Source organism: Pogona vitticeps, chromosome 1 (genome assembly GCF_051106095.1).
Source record: "Pogona vitticeps strain Pit_001003342236 chromosome 1, PviZW2.1, whole genome shotgun sequence".
Lineage (NCBI taxonomy): Eukaryota > Metazoa > Chordata > Lepidosauria > Squamata > Agamidae > Pogona > Pogona vitticeps.
Genome location: NC_135783.1, coordinates 333,816,644 through 333,833,213, shown reverse-complemented (window position 1 = coordinate 333,833,213; position 16,570 = coordinate 333,816,644). Strand labels below are relative to the sequence as shown.

General features: G+C 41.7%; 1 protein-coding gene across 2 annotated transcripts in view; it reads left to right on the top strand.

Moving 5' to 3' along the window:
* Positions 1 to 16,570, top strand: part of SYNE3 (spectrin repeat containing nuclear envelope family member 3) — a 172,427-nt gene that overhangs the window by 74,789 nt on the left and 81,068 nt on the right. For both annotated transcript variants that reach the window (XM_078383755.1, XM_020813714.3), the window contains exons 17-18: positions 2,034 to 2,183; positions 3,506 to 3,544. In XM_078383755.1, the coding sequence (XP_078239881.1) occupies positions 2,034 to 2,183; positions 3,506 to 3,544 (189 nt within the window). The remainder of the gene's footprint in view (positions 1 to 2,033; positions 2,184 to 3,505; positions 3,545 to 16,570) is intronic.

The window sequence follows — 16,570 nt, the reverse complement described above, 5'->3', positions numbered from 1 at the left end:
TAAACGATCGCTTAGGGCCTCCAATTATGAGAGGCCTCTAAATAAATACCTTAAAAATGGTGGTGCAGTGGGACCTTTTAGCATTCATCCACTCAGATGAAACATTTTAGTCCCCCCCAGGATCATGTTGCATCCCAGAATTCACACAGAACTAAGGCTACAAAATAGGCATTTAATGGCATCCCATTTGGAGAAATGTAAACAACGTCCCCAGGTTTCAGCCATTAGCTCATTTTTTTTAATTTTGCAAACAAAGAATAGCTGGGACAGAGTTTGTATCACGTCTTACCTTTGGTCTGCTCAAGCTAAAGGGGACACGGTATGTCCCAGGGCAGTGGTTCCCAACCTTTTTTTCACTTGTGTACCCCTCGGCAGCCTGTTCCCATAAACGGTACCTTTCATAGTAGCAAAATATTTGTAATGGATATGGTTGCTACAGTTATACATTGTAACTGTAAATAAATAACTCAACAATGGGATTAAAAAGCAACGGAATAATCAGATGAACAGACAGTGTGACATTCAAAATTCAAGAGATATGATGAATTCAAATAAATACATGACGGAAGACCCTGAAGAACTCATTCATTGAACACTACTAGTAGAATTGACAGAGCTGCCTGCTTTTATATATATGTGTGTGTGTGTGTCTATATATATGTCTATATATGTGTGTGCATGTATATATATATGTGTGTGTGTGTGTATACACACACACATATACATATATATATATATACACACACATATATAGACACACACACACACACACACACACACACACACACACACACACACACACACACTGGTACCAGTGTGACAGCATCCAAATGTTTGCAAGGCAGAGGTGAAAGCTGATGTGCACTGTAGTGACATGTTTGCAACACAATGTTTAGTGAGGGACTCCCCACCATTTGCCACAATAACAAAAAGTGAGGGAATGGGGCTTTTCTCAAGGTCAGAAAACAACAAAAACCTGCCCCACCATTCCTCATAATGTTCAGGTTTTTTTACTTGTATCCTGTCTTACACTGTTGATGTATGTGCCTTTTCCTGCCTTTTTTCAATTTTTTCCCATGTCCCCCTGAGTGTCCTAGTTTGTACCCCTGGGGGTATATGTACCACAGACTGAGAATCAGTGTCGTAGGGCAGTGATGGGGAACTGTTTTGAGCCCAAGTGCCCAAATCAGCGGGTGTCCTCCAGAGGGCAGCCAGGTGTGCCCTTCTTTCCCCTCCCCAAATACTGTATAGGGAGGGCCCTTGCCTAGGCTTCCTGTGCTGTTCTCCGCCCCACTTGCTCGCTTTCCTGGAGCCACAGTCAATGGGCAGCCACGAGGGGTGGCCGAGTGTGGCTCCTCCTTCGCCTCCTCCTCCTCCTGCTGCTGCTGCCCTATCACCTCCTTCAGTATCACTTGCTGGTTCCCTTCGGGCAGGGGATGATGCATTGTCTTGAGCTCGAGCTGAGCCCCGGCGATGAGCGCCGCCACGCCCTATACTGGGCCAGCATGGGTGGCAGCATCGGCATGGCTTGCATGCCCACAGAGAGGGCTTTGCATGCCAGCTGTGGCACACATGCCATAGGTTCGCCATCGCTGTCCTAGGGCATCTTTCAGGGAGGCTGTGAAGAAGTGAAGTGACATATTTTTATTGTCATCAGGTTGACCCCGTTCTGGGCCAAACAGGAATTTTCAGTGAGTTCAGATTTTTTTTGTTGTTGTTGATTCTCCCTTCATCCTCCTGAACAGGTTCTACTGATGTTCTGAGGGAAAGACACTCTGACAAATACAGAGATCCCAAACCATGAAAGGATTCATATACTAGCACTAGCACCTTGAATTTGACATGGTAATAAGGAACCATGTGGAAAGAGCCTCACAATGGGATAATAAAAGGGAAATATTGTCCTTGTTTCTGACCTCTTTCCATGTGGAACTGTTTTGTGATCAAGAGTTAGTGATGGAAGTAGCATAAGAACGCCTCGCGTATAGCCTTTTCATGAGACAGCAGTACTTAGTCTCCTTCTATCCACATAGGAACTTCAGATCCATGTCCCTGAAGGTCAGCAGCATTTTGAGGATCTTCTGGGTCTTCAGCCCATTGTCAAGAGCTCTGAGGAGCTTGAGGAGTTGCGGTACCGATGGATGCTCTACAAGTCTAAACTGAATGACTCCAGCAACTCACTGGTAGGCCTTGTGATTTCAGTGTGTTGAGTAGCAGAGGGGCTCTAGAGCTTTCAAATTAAATTTGTGCAGAGCTGGGAAATAGGTTGTTAAAATTACTTCATTCATGAAATTAAAAATCCATATAATTTTTCAGCAATGAATTCAAAATCTGTTTCTCATTACCTTAACTCATTATAGTCATTCTCAGCTATTATAGGTGATGTTTAACAACTTTGTATCTTTATCAATATACTGACTAACAAATTAGATTCTGTAACGCTTTACAAAAGCGTCAAAATCAATGAATTAGATCTCCTTAATGACTCAGTATTGATGCATTAGTGCTATAGCTGACACTTCCAAGTTCTGACTCAATTGGGGGATAAGGAAATGCGATTTGTTTGCTACCTGATGGAGTCACATTAAGCAGGGACATAAATATGAACATATGCAGAGCTATAAAAGGTCGAGAAATTGGCCTATCCAGTCTTAAACAGGAGCCAGAACCAAATGTTTCAGGAAATGTAGAACATTTCATGCTAAAAAAATATTATGCTCCATACTACTCAGGCCAAATTTTAGTATGTGAGTAGAGAGCTTCCCAGAAACACTGAGTGGTCCATACCTCTATTGGCTGAATAGCTCAATGAGTCAATGAGTCAGGTATCTGGATGTTGGACCAGAGGTTGGAGTTTGATTCCCCACTGTGCCTCCCATGAGAAGAGGCACCTTGTAAAGCTTTGGGTAAATGGCATAGCCCCAGGGTGCCCCTAGAAGAAGGGAAGGTAAACCATTTCTAAGTAGTCTATACCTAGAAAATCCTGGAAAGGGTCATCATGAATTGGAAACGATTTGATGTCATTATTATTATTGTACAAGATGCTGCTACTTCTGGAATAGATTAATTCTTCTTAGTACCCACTGTTTTGAATGCAAGCAAATTTTAAATAAAGCACCGAAGTGAAAGCTTTTATTTACAAGGTGCTAAGAAAAAAATACATTGATGTTGTTGTTTTGTAATATGATTTTATCCAGGCATTTCCTGCAAAGCTAGAATTAGTCAGTAGGTGTCAGTAAAACCATATTTTTTTTCTTCCACCAGCCAGGCAAATCTGACCTAAATTATTAGGAAACCAAATCCATTTGGAATCTAAACGGGATGCATGTGCTATAAAGCTCATTAAACAGAAATCACCTGCTGCTTTACCCTGTCCAGATGACGAGAAATTTTAAAGCAATGTTTCCCCTGTGAAATAAACATTAGCTTATAGGTTCCACTGGGATACCATGATTCGTGCTTTGAAGGGGGAAAAAACCCTTTTCCTTTTATTCTTTTTAAATAGATGACAAGTTCTTTCGAAGAGCCAGCAACATTTAGAAAGGTAAGCTGTGTTTCTGTTTGTTCACAAATAAAGAAATGGTGTTGAAGTCTGTGGGTCTGTTTTTGTCAATACATAAAATGTATGCTTCCGGGGGTTTAAAAACAAGGCCTGGCTGCCCAACAGTGACATCCAATTAATTTTTTTTAAAGAAGGAGATGTCTCCTGAATTATTTTATCAAAACCAAGAAGTAAAATGGCCTTTATCTTAATTTTGTTGATATACTTTCTTTAGAGAAAATAAAGATTTACTGTAAATTCTGTACTGTTCTTCTGATTTGGCTACAGCTAGAAGTACTGTATTTCTCTACTGGCCTGGCCATTGTTTTAGTTCAAAAAAGTTGATTCTGTACTTTAAAAAATGTAACTTTCTCAGACTCTGCTTATGGAAGAAATGTCTTGCTTATTTACTACTACTACTACTACTACTACTACTACTACTACTACTACTACTACTACTACGAGCTTCGTAGCGCAGTGGTTAAACTGCTGTACTGCAGCCAAAACTGTGCTCACAACCTGGGGTTCAATCCCAGGTAGCCGGCTCAAGGTTGACTCAACCTTCCATCCTTCCGAGGTCGGTAAAATGAGTACCCAGCTCGCTGGGGGGGGGCAATGTGTAGCCTGCATAATTAACTTGTAAACCGCCCAGAGAGTGCTTGAAGCACTATGGGGTGGTATATAAGCAGCACGCTTTTTACTACTACTATATGCTGTCAAGTCAATTCTGACTTATGGCAATGCTTTTCAGGGTTTTATATGTATAAAAAGTACTCCGAAGTGGTTTACCAGTCCCTTCTTTTGAGAGTACCCTGGGACTGTGCAGCCTCTGCCCAAGACCACACAGGATGGCTTTTCTCCAGGGATGCGCCATAGTTCAGCCGAGTCAGTAAGGTCCCCCAACCAGTGTTTTTAGAGGGCCAATGGAAAGAAGAGGCTGGAGAGGCCTCGTTTGCCAGTTCAGTTGTTTGCACCAAACTTCATCCAACCTCGGCCATCCATTTTCTGAGAAGATAAAGGCTCAGCGGTTGAAGTATCTGGCTGCGGAGCTAGCGACTGGCAGCTTAGTTCCCCACTGTGGCTCCTTGACCGGAATTGGACTTGATAATCCATAGGGTTCCTTCCATCTCTGCAGTTCTAAGTTTATTATTATACTCAGGCTGTGTGAAGTCAAACTAATAGGAAAAGGTTTGTATTTTAATAAAAGATCTAATTCTTTTAATTGTGCAGAAACTGTAGAGCAGTGGTTCTTAACCTTTTCGCAAGAAACGCCCCCTTGAGCCATTGAGGAAGTTATCATCGCCCCCCTCTCTGCAGCGGATAACTTCCTCATTGGCAGCAGAAGTGCAGTGTCTCCATCGCCCGCTATTGCCCCCCTTCTGTTCCTTCACCCCCACATTGCCCCTTTTCATTCCATCGCCCCCCCTGAAAAATGAAATCGCTCCCTGGGGGGTTGTGATATCACTCAGGTTAAGAACCACTGCTGTAGAGCACTGTTCAGTATTAATGTCCTTGGTTGAGATCTGACCTGTTTCAGACCTCTCCTCAAACACACACATACACTGGCTTATTTCATGAGGTACCCATTGAGGAAACATAGTTTGCCTTTCCTTTAATATGGTTTATATGGTTTTAATATTTCAGCTGTATGTTTTATAGTATTTTGTAACCCGCCCAGAGTAGTGGCATGCTCACTAAATGGGAAGGGTATAAATTTAAATAATTAAATAAATTAAATAAATATTAACATCGCAGAGCTTTTTCCTGCAAGGTGATGCACACCAGGGTGGACAGTGTTGTCCCTCCAGATGTTTTTGGTCTGCAGCTCCTATGCTTGGCTAGCCAGCATAGCCAAAGATGGGTAACTATGAGGGTTGCCATGGAAAAAGACTTAGAATGCCACAGATGAAGACAACTAGCAACTGGCACACCCAAAACATCTTGGCCTACTCATTGGAGGCAGAGTGGGGAACTGAGCTCCCAACCTCTGGCTCACCTAAACCACGGAGCTATCCCGCCAGCTCCTCCCTGGCATTAAAATAATAATAATGATAAATCAGTAACTGACAAGGTGCTGTTCTTTTCATTTGAAGGCAAGGGTGGGTGATGCTTTCATTTAGACCACTAAAAAAAAATTACAAACATAAGCTAGCTTTCAGCCTCATCCAGGTTGGGCACCACAGAGTTGTGAATGGTGCAGAAAGAACATGAACATTTCAAAAATCATGGCCAGCTTTTCATGCCAATCCCCTTTTCACAATGGAGCTGTTGTTTCAGGTTAGAAGTGTGGGTTTTAAATTTTACCTCTGCTTGCGTGGATTAAAATGTCTCTCCCAATCTTGCTAGGTAGAGGGTTGCTCTGTGGTGCCCAGTCTGATGAAGACATTTATGGGGGTGAAAGCTATCTTATTTATGTGATTTTAGTGGTCTGGTAAAAGCATTAGCTGGCTGGATAGCTCAGTGGTTTAGGTATCTGTCTGCAGAGCCAGAGATTGGGATTTTGGTTCTCCACTGTGCCTCCAGGGAGCAGAGCCAGCCTTTATGGCCTTGGGCAAGTGACACAGTCCTAAGGTGCCCCCAGAAGAATGAAATGGTAAACCACTTCTGAGACCTCTCTGCCATGAAACCCCTGAAAAGGGATCTCCATAAGTCAGAATTTACTTGACAGCACATTATTATTTACCCATCCTTGCCTTCAGATTGCACATAAGGACCAACCAGCCTCACCACTTTTTTCCCTTCTTTCCTGCTTTTTTCATAACGCCCTAAATCTGCTCCCTGGGGTGACTACTTCACTCTTCCTCACGATAGGGCTTGCCTTGCCCTTTCACCAAATCTCATAATTGCACAGCTTACCCTTAAGCTTCAAGTCCGGCTCTTCATACAAGCTGGCTTTTCGCCCAAGAGAGAGTTTTCTTTCTCTCCATATCCCACATGGATTCTTTTTCCAGTTTTGGAAGATGAGTTCTTGGAAACAGCTTTATCAAATAGTTCTAGTTCCTTCTATATTTGGACACTTTCTGAGAGCAGTCTTAAACTATTTTGCAGCCATGTTTCTTGAAACAAGACTGCCTCCCAGCTTGAAACTGTTTTCAGCAGCATGTATATAGGTTAAATAAATTAATAGAATTTCCATTGTGGTGCAGGAGACCATAGGGTAGCAAACTGACATTTTCCCATTTTCTTTGATATAGAAAGAGTCGTCCACTACAACCACCCCACGTACACACACACATTTCCCAGAACCCATGGGTTTTGCCAATAGACTTCCAAAAGTTGAAATATCTGAGAAACCAAAACAGAAAAATTCTCCCGTCTGTAGTCTGCACCAGCTTAATGTCTGTCATGTTGCAAAGTCAAATGCACCCAAAAAGAACTTTGCTGAATTTTAAATCATAGGATGTTTTAAACACCGAAATTTGAAGGGCTAGCAAAAACCATAATGTATTGTCAGTTCACCCTGACTTTTCAGGGTTTTTCCAGGTGAACAAAACTCAGAACTGGTTTACTTCTTCGTTGGGTGTCCTGAGATTGTGCTGCTTGCCCAAGGCTTCACAGGCTGGCTGTTATTACAGGAGGCACAGAGAGGAATCAAAACTCCCAACCTCTGGCTCCGTAGCCAGATACCTAAACCATTGAGATAGATATCCCTAAATAAGGGTGGTATGAGAAAAAATGGAGAAGCTTGGGGAAACCAGATTGCCTGCTGGCCTTAATTTTACAAGGTGCCAGAATGATTAACTTTTTTTGTCTTTTTTTGTTGTTAAATTTGAGAAAGGTTTGTGTGTCCTTTCATGAGTGCAGGGCTCTTTGATACAACCTCCTCAACTAGCAGTACTTCATAATACATCAGATGGGTCATTTTGAAGTTGAACTGACTTACAACACCCTTCATAGGGCTTTCCAGCATGCCACCATGTTGGAAAATGCTGAATGCAAAAAATATTCCACAGTACAGTTCAGGCAACCCTTAAAAAATTACAACACAAGTCTACTGAGTTATTCATTTTCTTAGATTATGAAATACATTTTCACACTACACCTTCCTCTTAGCCAGCATGGCTATTGGAATTTATTTGCGAAGGCTTTCACGGCCGGGATCTAATGGTTGTTCTGGGTTTTTTGGGCTCTTTGGCCGTGTTCTGAAGGTTGTTCTTCCTAACGTTTCGCCAGTCTCTGTGGCCGGCATCTTCAGAGGACAGCAAAGTAGTACAGGTTGCTGTCCTCACCAGAGTACACCAGAGCACAGGTTGCTGTCCTCTGAAGATGCCGGCCACAGAGACTGGCGAAACGTCAGGAAGAACAACCTTCAGAACACGGCCAAAGAGCCCAAAAAACCCAGAACAACCAGCTATTGGAATTGATTGATTGATTGATTGATTGATTGATTGATTGATTGATTGATTGATTGATTGATTGATTGATTGATTGAATGAATGAATGAATGAATGAATGAATGAATGAATGAATGAAACTTGGGAAAGCTCCATCAATTACCTTATAAAGTTAATTAGCAAAAGCAGTTTTGATTCCTCACGCCTGCCCCATTCTGAGACCCTGCTGAAATTCCCATACCCCTGAAAGCCACAATTGCCATTTGAAAGTTGAGGGGGAATGAAGCCACAAAAATAGGACTGGTTAGTGTTGTTTTTTTAACACACCATTAATCAGCACCATTCTCTATGCTCTAGTTGCACAGCTTTTTTTAGTTCCTAGCAATTTATAGGATCAGGGAATGAAATGCTGGATAAAGTCAGAGTACTGTCAAAGTCACATGATCTACACACATACACAGAGAGAGAAAGGGAGAGAGCAGTATGACTGCTCAAGTGGTACAAATGTTTCCCTAAGCATGTATTCTACTCCTAGGAAAATAAGATGCTTTATGTAATCCTTAATGGGAAGACTGGCAGGCACTGAGACAAAAATACCATTTTTCACCAGATGCTAGACTAAAAGAACTAGTCAAAAGATCTGCTAAGGCCATTCATAATTTTTTTTCAAAAATTTAATACCCATATACAGTACTCTACTGTAAATGGATTTTTAGCTATATCTGTTTTTGCTAGTTCAAAAGAAATAGCAAAATTTGTTGTTTGATTGTTTGTTTCAATGTAATTATTTACATTCATATAATTATTTCTTCTTATGCCTGACCATTTAAAATGTACTTGTCTAGATAGGATACTAAGAAGATTTTAAATTCAGAAAGGCATAAGAATATGCAGTAGTATAATTATATCCTCAAACTGAGAACTAGAAGATTAAAATGAAAAGGTTAATGCAGTGAGCCTGATGCTTTTTTCCATAAGTTGACAGTGATGGAATAGCTTATTGGCTCCTGGCGTACTTCAGAGCACTGTAAAAACAAATATTGAAAAATAATGATGATAAATGTTTCTTCAAAGCTTGACTTCCAAGTTGTTGAAAGTATTTCAGGAGCATACTTAGCTCAATTGAAATGTTATTTATGAGGTTCAGTGATTTATTTTCTGCAGCGCTCAATCTAATTAAAGCCCCATGCTGTGCAAATGATTCAGGTCTCATTGTTTATACAAACAAAATAATTAGGATTTATTAAATTCAAAAGGGTCCTAATTGGTTCCCTTTGAGATGCTGTAGGATGTAATCTTGTAAAGCTTGGCAGACAGAAAAGATGCGTCATTTTGGTCTCATTTAGAAGTTGTTGATCTGCAGACAGAAACATTTCAGCCATCCAGGAGCATTGCTAGTCTGCGCAGCCCTTATCTTGAGTAGTGGGAAATCTTTGCCTTTTCAGATGTTGAGGACATCAGCTCCCAGTGTTATTTAATAGGGATGTACTGTTTTTTGACTGCAGTTCCTAGAATTTTCCAAGCATTCTGTGGATTGCCGCCCGCAACTCAAAATCAACACAACTGTAGGTTTCACATGCACACACTACCACATTTTTAGTTATTTAGCTTTACCATTGACTTCTGCTTCCTATTGTTGTTTTGTAAAAGAAAGGAAAGCTGCCACAATAGTTACTGAGAGTCTTAGTTCTTTGGGAGGAGCCCTCTATTCAACTTGATGGGCAGCAAGACCAGAACTCTGAGGAAGCGCCACAACAGCTTTCTCCTCCTCCTCCTCCTCTTCCTCCTCCTCTTTCTTCTTCACAAATTGGTCCAGATAGGTGGGATAAAAATCAAATAAATAAATAAATAATAAATCAGTAGCAAGACACAAAGGCCAAAAAAGCTGGTTGCACAGGTAAATAACTAAAAAAGCCTACTCAGGGTGGCGGTGGAGCAAAACTTACAGGTGTACAGATTAGTGTATTTGCAAAGGCTTTCACAGCTGGGATCTTTTTGGTCTAACTTCAACAAAAAAGAGGAAAGTTTGAAACTCAACAAAACTTGGCTCCCAGCTCTGAAACATACAGCGTGCAAAAGGTCAATGAACTCTACCCAGCCACAAGGACCGGGGATCGCTACACACAAAAGACTAGCTAATGACACCCATCAATCACAGTGACAAATAATCTCTCCTTATCACAACAATACACCCACAACAAGACACACTAATCACCCATCTCCTGAAAAGGACAAAAGCTGATCTCACAGCCATAAATACTCAATTCCCAAGCAAACTACACCAGAGCACAGAGTGCTGTCCTCTGAAGATGCCGGCCACAGAGACTGGCAAAACGTTAGGAAAAACAACCTTCAGAACACGGCCAAAGAGCCCGAAAAACCCACAACAACCATGTACAGATTAGTATTTGTGGGCTACAATTCCCAGCATTCTTGGAGGATTCTGGGGACTGCAATGTGAAAAGCTAAGTACACCTTATGCAATGACCTGAAGTAATCTTTTCCTGTATGACTTTTTCAGTTCCCTCACATCAGTGTGGAGGAATTTTGGCCCACTCTTCTTTACAACATTATTGTTCAGTCTTTTTTAAATTGTTCTGTCATGAATTTTAACATTTAACATGCTAACTGAGGCCTGTAGAGTCTGAGATACACCTCTTGGTTTTTGTTTTTTTTCAATTTCTCTGAGCACTGCATGATCTGACCTTGGAGTGAATTGCTTGGACGTCCACTCCTGGGAAGGTTGGCAACTGTCTTGAATGTTTTCTGCTTGTGAATATTCTTCCTCACTATAGAACGATGGACTTTAAATTGTTTAGAAATGGCCTTATAACCCTTCCCTGATTGATGGGTAGCAACAATTGCTTCTCTATGATTGTTGCTGGTGTGTTTTCTTCTTCACATTGTGTTAATACACAGCTGAATGCTCCAGACCAGCCAACTGCTAAAACTTTGGCTTTTATAGAGGTGATCACACTTGCTGATGATCAGTTACTCAAAGGCATTTCATTAGCAGCAACTTGCTCCTACTTAATTCTTAATTCCTGTGGAGGCAGTAAGGATGTACTTAGTTTTTCACAGATGGCTTTTCCATTTCGGCTTTATTTCTGCAAAATAAATCTTGATATGGTGTAATATACCATGTGTTGTTGTTCATCTGAGGTTGTATTTACCTAATTTTCAGACTTGCTAAGGACCAGATGATTTTATCATGTCACGATACGTGAAACCATAGAATTCAAAGAGGGTGTAGTCACATGACTGTGTGTAGGGCAAGGATGGATCACTTATAATCTTGTGGGATATACTGTACAGTGGTGCCTCGCATAGTGATCGCTCCGTTTAGCGACGAAATCGCTTTGCGATGGACTTTTTGCCATTGTAAAAGCGATCGCTTTGCAATGGTCCCTATGGGCTATTTTTGCTTTGCGATGATCGCAGGGAAGCGATCATCGCAAAGCACCCATTTTCGCACTGCTGATCGGCAGTTTCAAAATGGCCACCGGGTAGACAAAATGGCCGCCCGCTGTGTTTTCGTATGGATTCCTCGCTTTAGATGCACCGAAAATTTAGATGCACTGGAAACGCAGGTGGCGTCAGTAGTCTGCACCGCCTTTTTCCACCTGTGGCGGATTGCCCGGCTGCGACCTTACCTAGACACGGGGGCACTCACTACCTTAGTACATGCGCTTGTAATTTCTAGATTCGACTACTGTAACACGCTCTACGTGGGGCTTCCTTTGAAGCTGATGCAGAAACTTCAAGTGGTGCAAAATGCGGCAGCCAGACTACTTACTGGAGTGAGAAAATACCAAAATATCTCTCCTACTCTGGCCATGCTGCACTAGGACCTCGATACTTGGCGGAACGCCTACTCCCAACTAGTTCTACCCGTGTCACCCGCGCGAGCCAGGAAGTGAGGCTGAGGAGCCTGACGCCAAAGGAGGCCCGGAAGGAAAGAACTAGAAACCAGGCCTTCTCGGCGGTGGCTCCTCGCCTCTGGAATAACCTACCTCTGGAGATTCGCACTGCACCCTCACTGGGTACTTTTAAGACCCAACTAAAAACGTGGATGTATAGGCAGGCCTTCCCTTCTAGTTAACTCCTGTCCTCTTTCCCTTTTTTTCTTTTCTCTTTATTTGATTTATTTTGTATTTTTTCCATCTTGCAGAATCATTTAATTAATTAATTTTTATAAATTTTTCTTGAACTTTTTATGCTTTATGTTGTATGCCGCCTAGAGTGGTCGAAATGACTAGATAGGCGGGGTATAAATAAATAAATAAATAAATAAATAAATAAATAAATAAATAAATAAATAAATAAATAAATAAATAAATAAATAAAAAATGGCGGTGCTATGGAGGATCATCGCTTAAAGGTGAGTTTTAAGCCCATAGCAAAGCATTAATCAGGTTTTAATGCGTTTCTATGGGCTTTTTATTTTCGCTTAGCGATGTTATCGCTTAGCAGCGATTTTTTTTTCATCACGAATTAACATCACTAAGTGAGGCGCCACTGTATTATGTATTGTTTTTGCATCAAGGAGGGGATGAGTCCTGCTGCATCTCAGTGCAGGATCATTTTTTCAATGTCACAAATGAGGTCACAATGCTTTCACCCCAAAAAAGACTTGTGATCCTCTGTCCACCTGAGCTTTTTTTGTTTCATCAGCCTTATTGTGTTTGGGAGTGGTGGGGTATTATTCCTGTCGGAACACAGAAACTAGTAATCCTATTCCATTATCCAGAAAGGGCTTAATCTGAGCAGATTGAGAGTTAAGCCTCACTTCCTGTCTGTTGCCCTCTCTCTCCACATGAAGTACTATCTGAAAAACACAAGTTTCTACACATGGAGCTTCTCCTTGTGATGAGGAACTTTGATTTAACAGAATCTCCAGTCACAGGTAGCAGAATTACCCATCTCACCAGTAGACACGGCCAGGACTCTTCCTGCTCACACTTTCAAAGAAACTTTTAAATTTCTGAGTACGGCTTTTCTCCATCTACAGTAGAGCCAGACAATATGTGGCCCTCCAGATGTTCTTGGATTGCAGCTCCTGAGGTCTCTTACCATTGACTACACTGCCTAGGGCTATGACATCCAGTGGGCTGTGATGTGAGCACCCCAGGCTTTCTGCAAATCACAAAGAGGTCTAACAACAGACTGAGGTCTATTTTTGCACATGCAGAGTAAAGTACATGTATAAAAAATACTCAGTATTAGTCCAAATGGAGACCTAGGTATGGGCCAAGGCTGTGGCAGAGTGGCTTCACATGCGTAAGAAACGTAGGTATGATTCCCAACATGACCACTTAAAATAAGATGATGTAGCAGGTCTTGGATAGGCCTCTGTCCTTGTCAGACTGGACCAGGATGAGGAATCTGTGACTTTCTAGGTCAGAGGTTCCCTACCTTGGGTCCCCAGATGTTCTTGAACTACAACTCCCAGAAAATCTGGCCAGCACAGCTAACGGTGAAATTTTCTGGGAATTTTAGTCCAAGAATATCTGGGGACTCAAGATTGAGAGTTACTGTTCTAGATGTTGTTGGACTCCATAACCCATCCATTGGCCATGTTGGTTGAGGATAATGGGAGTTAAGAGTCCAAAAACCCCATGGAGGGACATAGCCATGTTTGCTGCGAGATTCTGGAAATTGTTGTTTAAAAAACAATAACATTTTTTTACAAGATCTGGATGTATTTTCGACTTCATTTGAAGCCCCCAAAGCTACTTGCTCGTCACAGAAGTGTTTGGGCTGCTTTCCCAGTCAGGCCTCCCCATTCAAGATTACGTTCCATATCCCCAAGAGAGGCAATGCTGGGAAAGCAAGAACTGGGGAGAAATATGAAGTCAGCTTTCGCAGGCATAAGATATCCAGCCCTGTTATCATTCTTCTCCTCTGGCCTGCTATCAGAACCATTTTTCACGATGCGTTTTGAAAAAGAGTTATTAATGGCCACCAGATGTAACATGCTGAACAGCTCACTGGCTCAGCAGTAGCCCAGATGTCATAAAAGGAGGAGGAATAACAAACAAATGTGAATGGTCAGACTTGGGATGCCAGGGAGCTCGTGCTTGATCCTAATGATCCTGTAATTTCCTACTCCAGACCGCTATACTTGGTAGAATGTTTATGCAACTTTAACATTCACTCTAGTCTTTATTTTTACAGATGATCATGGGTTGCCAGCTTTTTTTTCTGGGTCGGCTCCAATGCCTTTTAATAGCGTGATATGCATTAATGTAGCAGGTGGAACTTGAACTGGCATGAATCGGCACCTCCAGGACTGTTCTGAGCCTACCCACCCACCAGCAAGGTTTTCTTCCTTTTCTGCTCCAGAATAAAAGGGGCAGCTGCAGTCCAGCAAGAGGAAGGCAAGAGAAAACCGACATTGTGGGGCTGTAACTTGATCAAGGCAAAAGCCCCATTTCTAAAATGAAGAAAGGGGAATGAAAGTGAGGAAATGGGTGGCACATGACTTTTGGCCTCCTCTCAATGCAGTGCCCACCACTGGGCAGCCAAACATCCAACATCTGGGAAGGTGTTGTTTGATCCTCATTAGCAGCTTGACAGGGGCCAAGTGAACGCGCATAATCTCTAAATGCCTTTTTGCTAATTCCAGCTCTCTATGTGTTTTCAGTGAGATGCTTCTCCTGCTTATCTTCCTTCTCCTCCAGCTTTACTTTTACAGCTGGGTGAGCCATATTTTGGACGTCTTCTTATCATGCCTGCCTGGACAATGTCATAGTACTAAACTCCTCCCCTGGTCCTGGCCGGGTATAAAGCAATACACACAAAAGAGAAAGAAAGAAAGAAAGAAAGAAAGAAAGAAAGAAAGAAAGAAAGAAAGAAAGAAAGAAAGAAAGAAAGAAAGAAAGAAAGAAAGAAAGAAAGAAAGAAAGAAAAACCAAAGGCTTTGGGGGAAAAACAAAACAAAATTGAAAAGTCTAAGAAAGACAAAGTGATACAAAGCAAGAAAAGAGGAATGTCATTGTGACGTTCACCCTTGTGGCCCCTGTTTGTCTCACTAAACATGGAGCTCACAAAGGCAAACCAAAACACCTCTTGACACGCTGCCACCAGTTGATCTCCTTATCAGCTTACTTAGAAAAGATCAAGGTCCATTCAGTACTGACTTTTTAATAGAACAGGTTTATTGATTTCAGTTGGGTTGGAACAGTTCATTTGGAACTGTTCATAAGCACATTCTTCAAGTTTCATCAAGCTTCAATATTAACCTTCTATAGTAATTATCACACTTTACACTCAGACTAATCACTCCTCAGACCCCAAACTATCCTTCTCTCTCTAATTCCTAACACGGACTCTGACTGACTCGACTCTCATTGACTGACTTCGCTGCCTTTCTCAGGCTCTCTTAACATCTCTTTTGGCCCTACCTCTTAACCACATTAGCATATAACTCATGAATAATACATAACTTATTGCATAACTTAGGGTGAATGCTACATTCCTCCCCCCTTAAATATGTTTGTTTGGGAGGGGAAACACGTTTTCCATCCTAAATAAACATGCATCATTGCATAAAAACTCTACTTACCCTCTGACAACATTCTGCAAGCAATAACAACATTTTAATAGCAATCACAATATCTTATCACTCTAAACATTCCAATACAGTTCAATTATATGCTTTACCTTTTGATTTATACTTACAGCATTTAATATTACAACCCTATAGAAATATAACATAATCAAGAAAAAATTACATAGATAATTAAACGGTTACTTCATAGTCCATTCAGGTTTCTTTTAAAAGTCCTTGGATCATTCTGCATGTCTCAGTTCATCAATATTCAATTTTTCATCACTGTACACAAAAAGAACATTTATTATACATTACCAACTTTGTTTATCCCCCCCATTAGTCATTTGGCTTTCAAGGCAACGTATCAGCATCCACGATCTGAGTCCCTTTTACGCTGTGGATTACAAAGTCCAAGTCTTGCATGTTCCCACAGTCATCTGCTTGGCACAGCACCTCTCCAAGTCCAACGCTCGATGTATCCATGAGGTTGGTGAACTTCCTGTTGTAGTCAGGTGCACTGTGGACTGGTCAGGTCATTACTGCCTCTTTCAGCTGGTCACACAACTGCTGGCACTCGGGGGTCCCTCTGATGATCTCTGTCTCCTTCTTCTGCATTTTCTTTGGTCAACTAGCAGCCATCAGGCCCTCTGATGTCCACTGGGCGTCCTCTGCTTGCCATTTCCCAGTGAAGCCTGCTTTCTTTCTGGCACGGGGCTTCACTCTCTCAGCTGGGGAAAGGGTAGGCAGTTCCCTCTCCTCCTCCCGAATATCTCTGGATGTGTCCTTCTATAAGATGACAGGGCTTACACCTTCCTCCTCACTCACAAATTCACCCACAGGTACTTTTATTGCAAAGTTTTCTCTATGTGGTGGACCACTATCACAGGTCACTTTAAGATTTTCAGGTGAGTTTCTTTTAAGTGCAAACTCAAATGAATGGTTTGTCTTAGGTGCACTGAGCTTGTTATCTGATTCTATTTCTTTATTCATTGATAAGCTAGGTAGGGGTTTGCCTTGCAAGGTTTTAAGCCAAGGCTTATTTCAGCTGCAGAGCTAATAGACTCTCTAGCCCTCCAGTGCTGATGCAACACCTCCATAGGTTCTGACCCTGCCAAAAGCAATTTACTCCTCTCTATATAT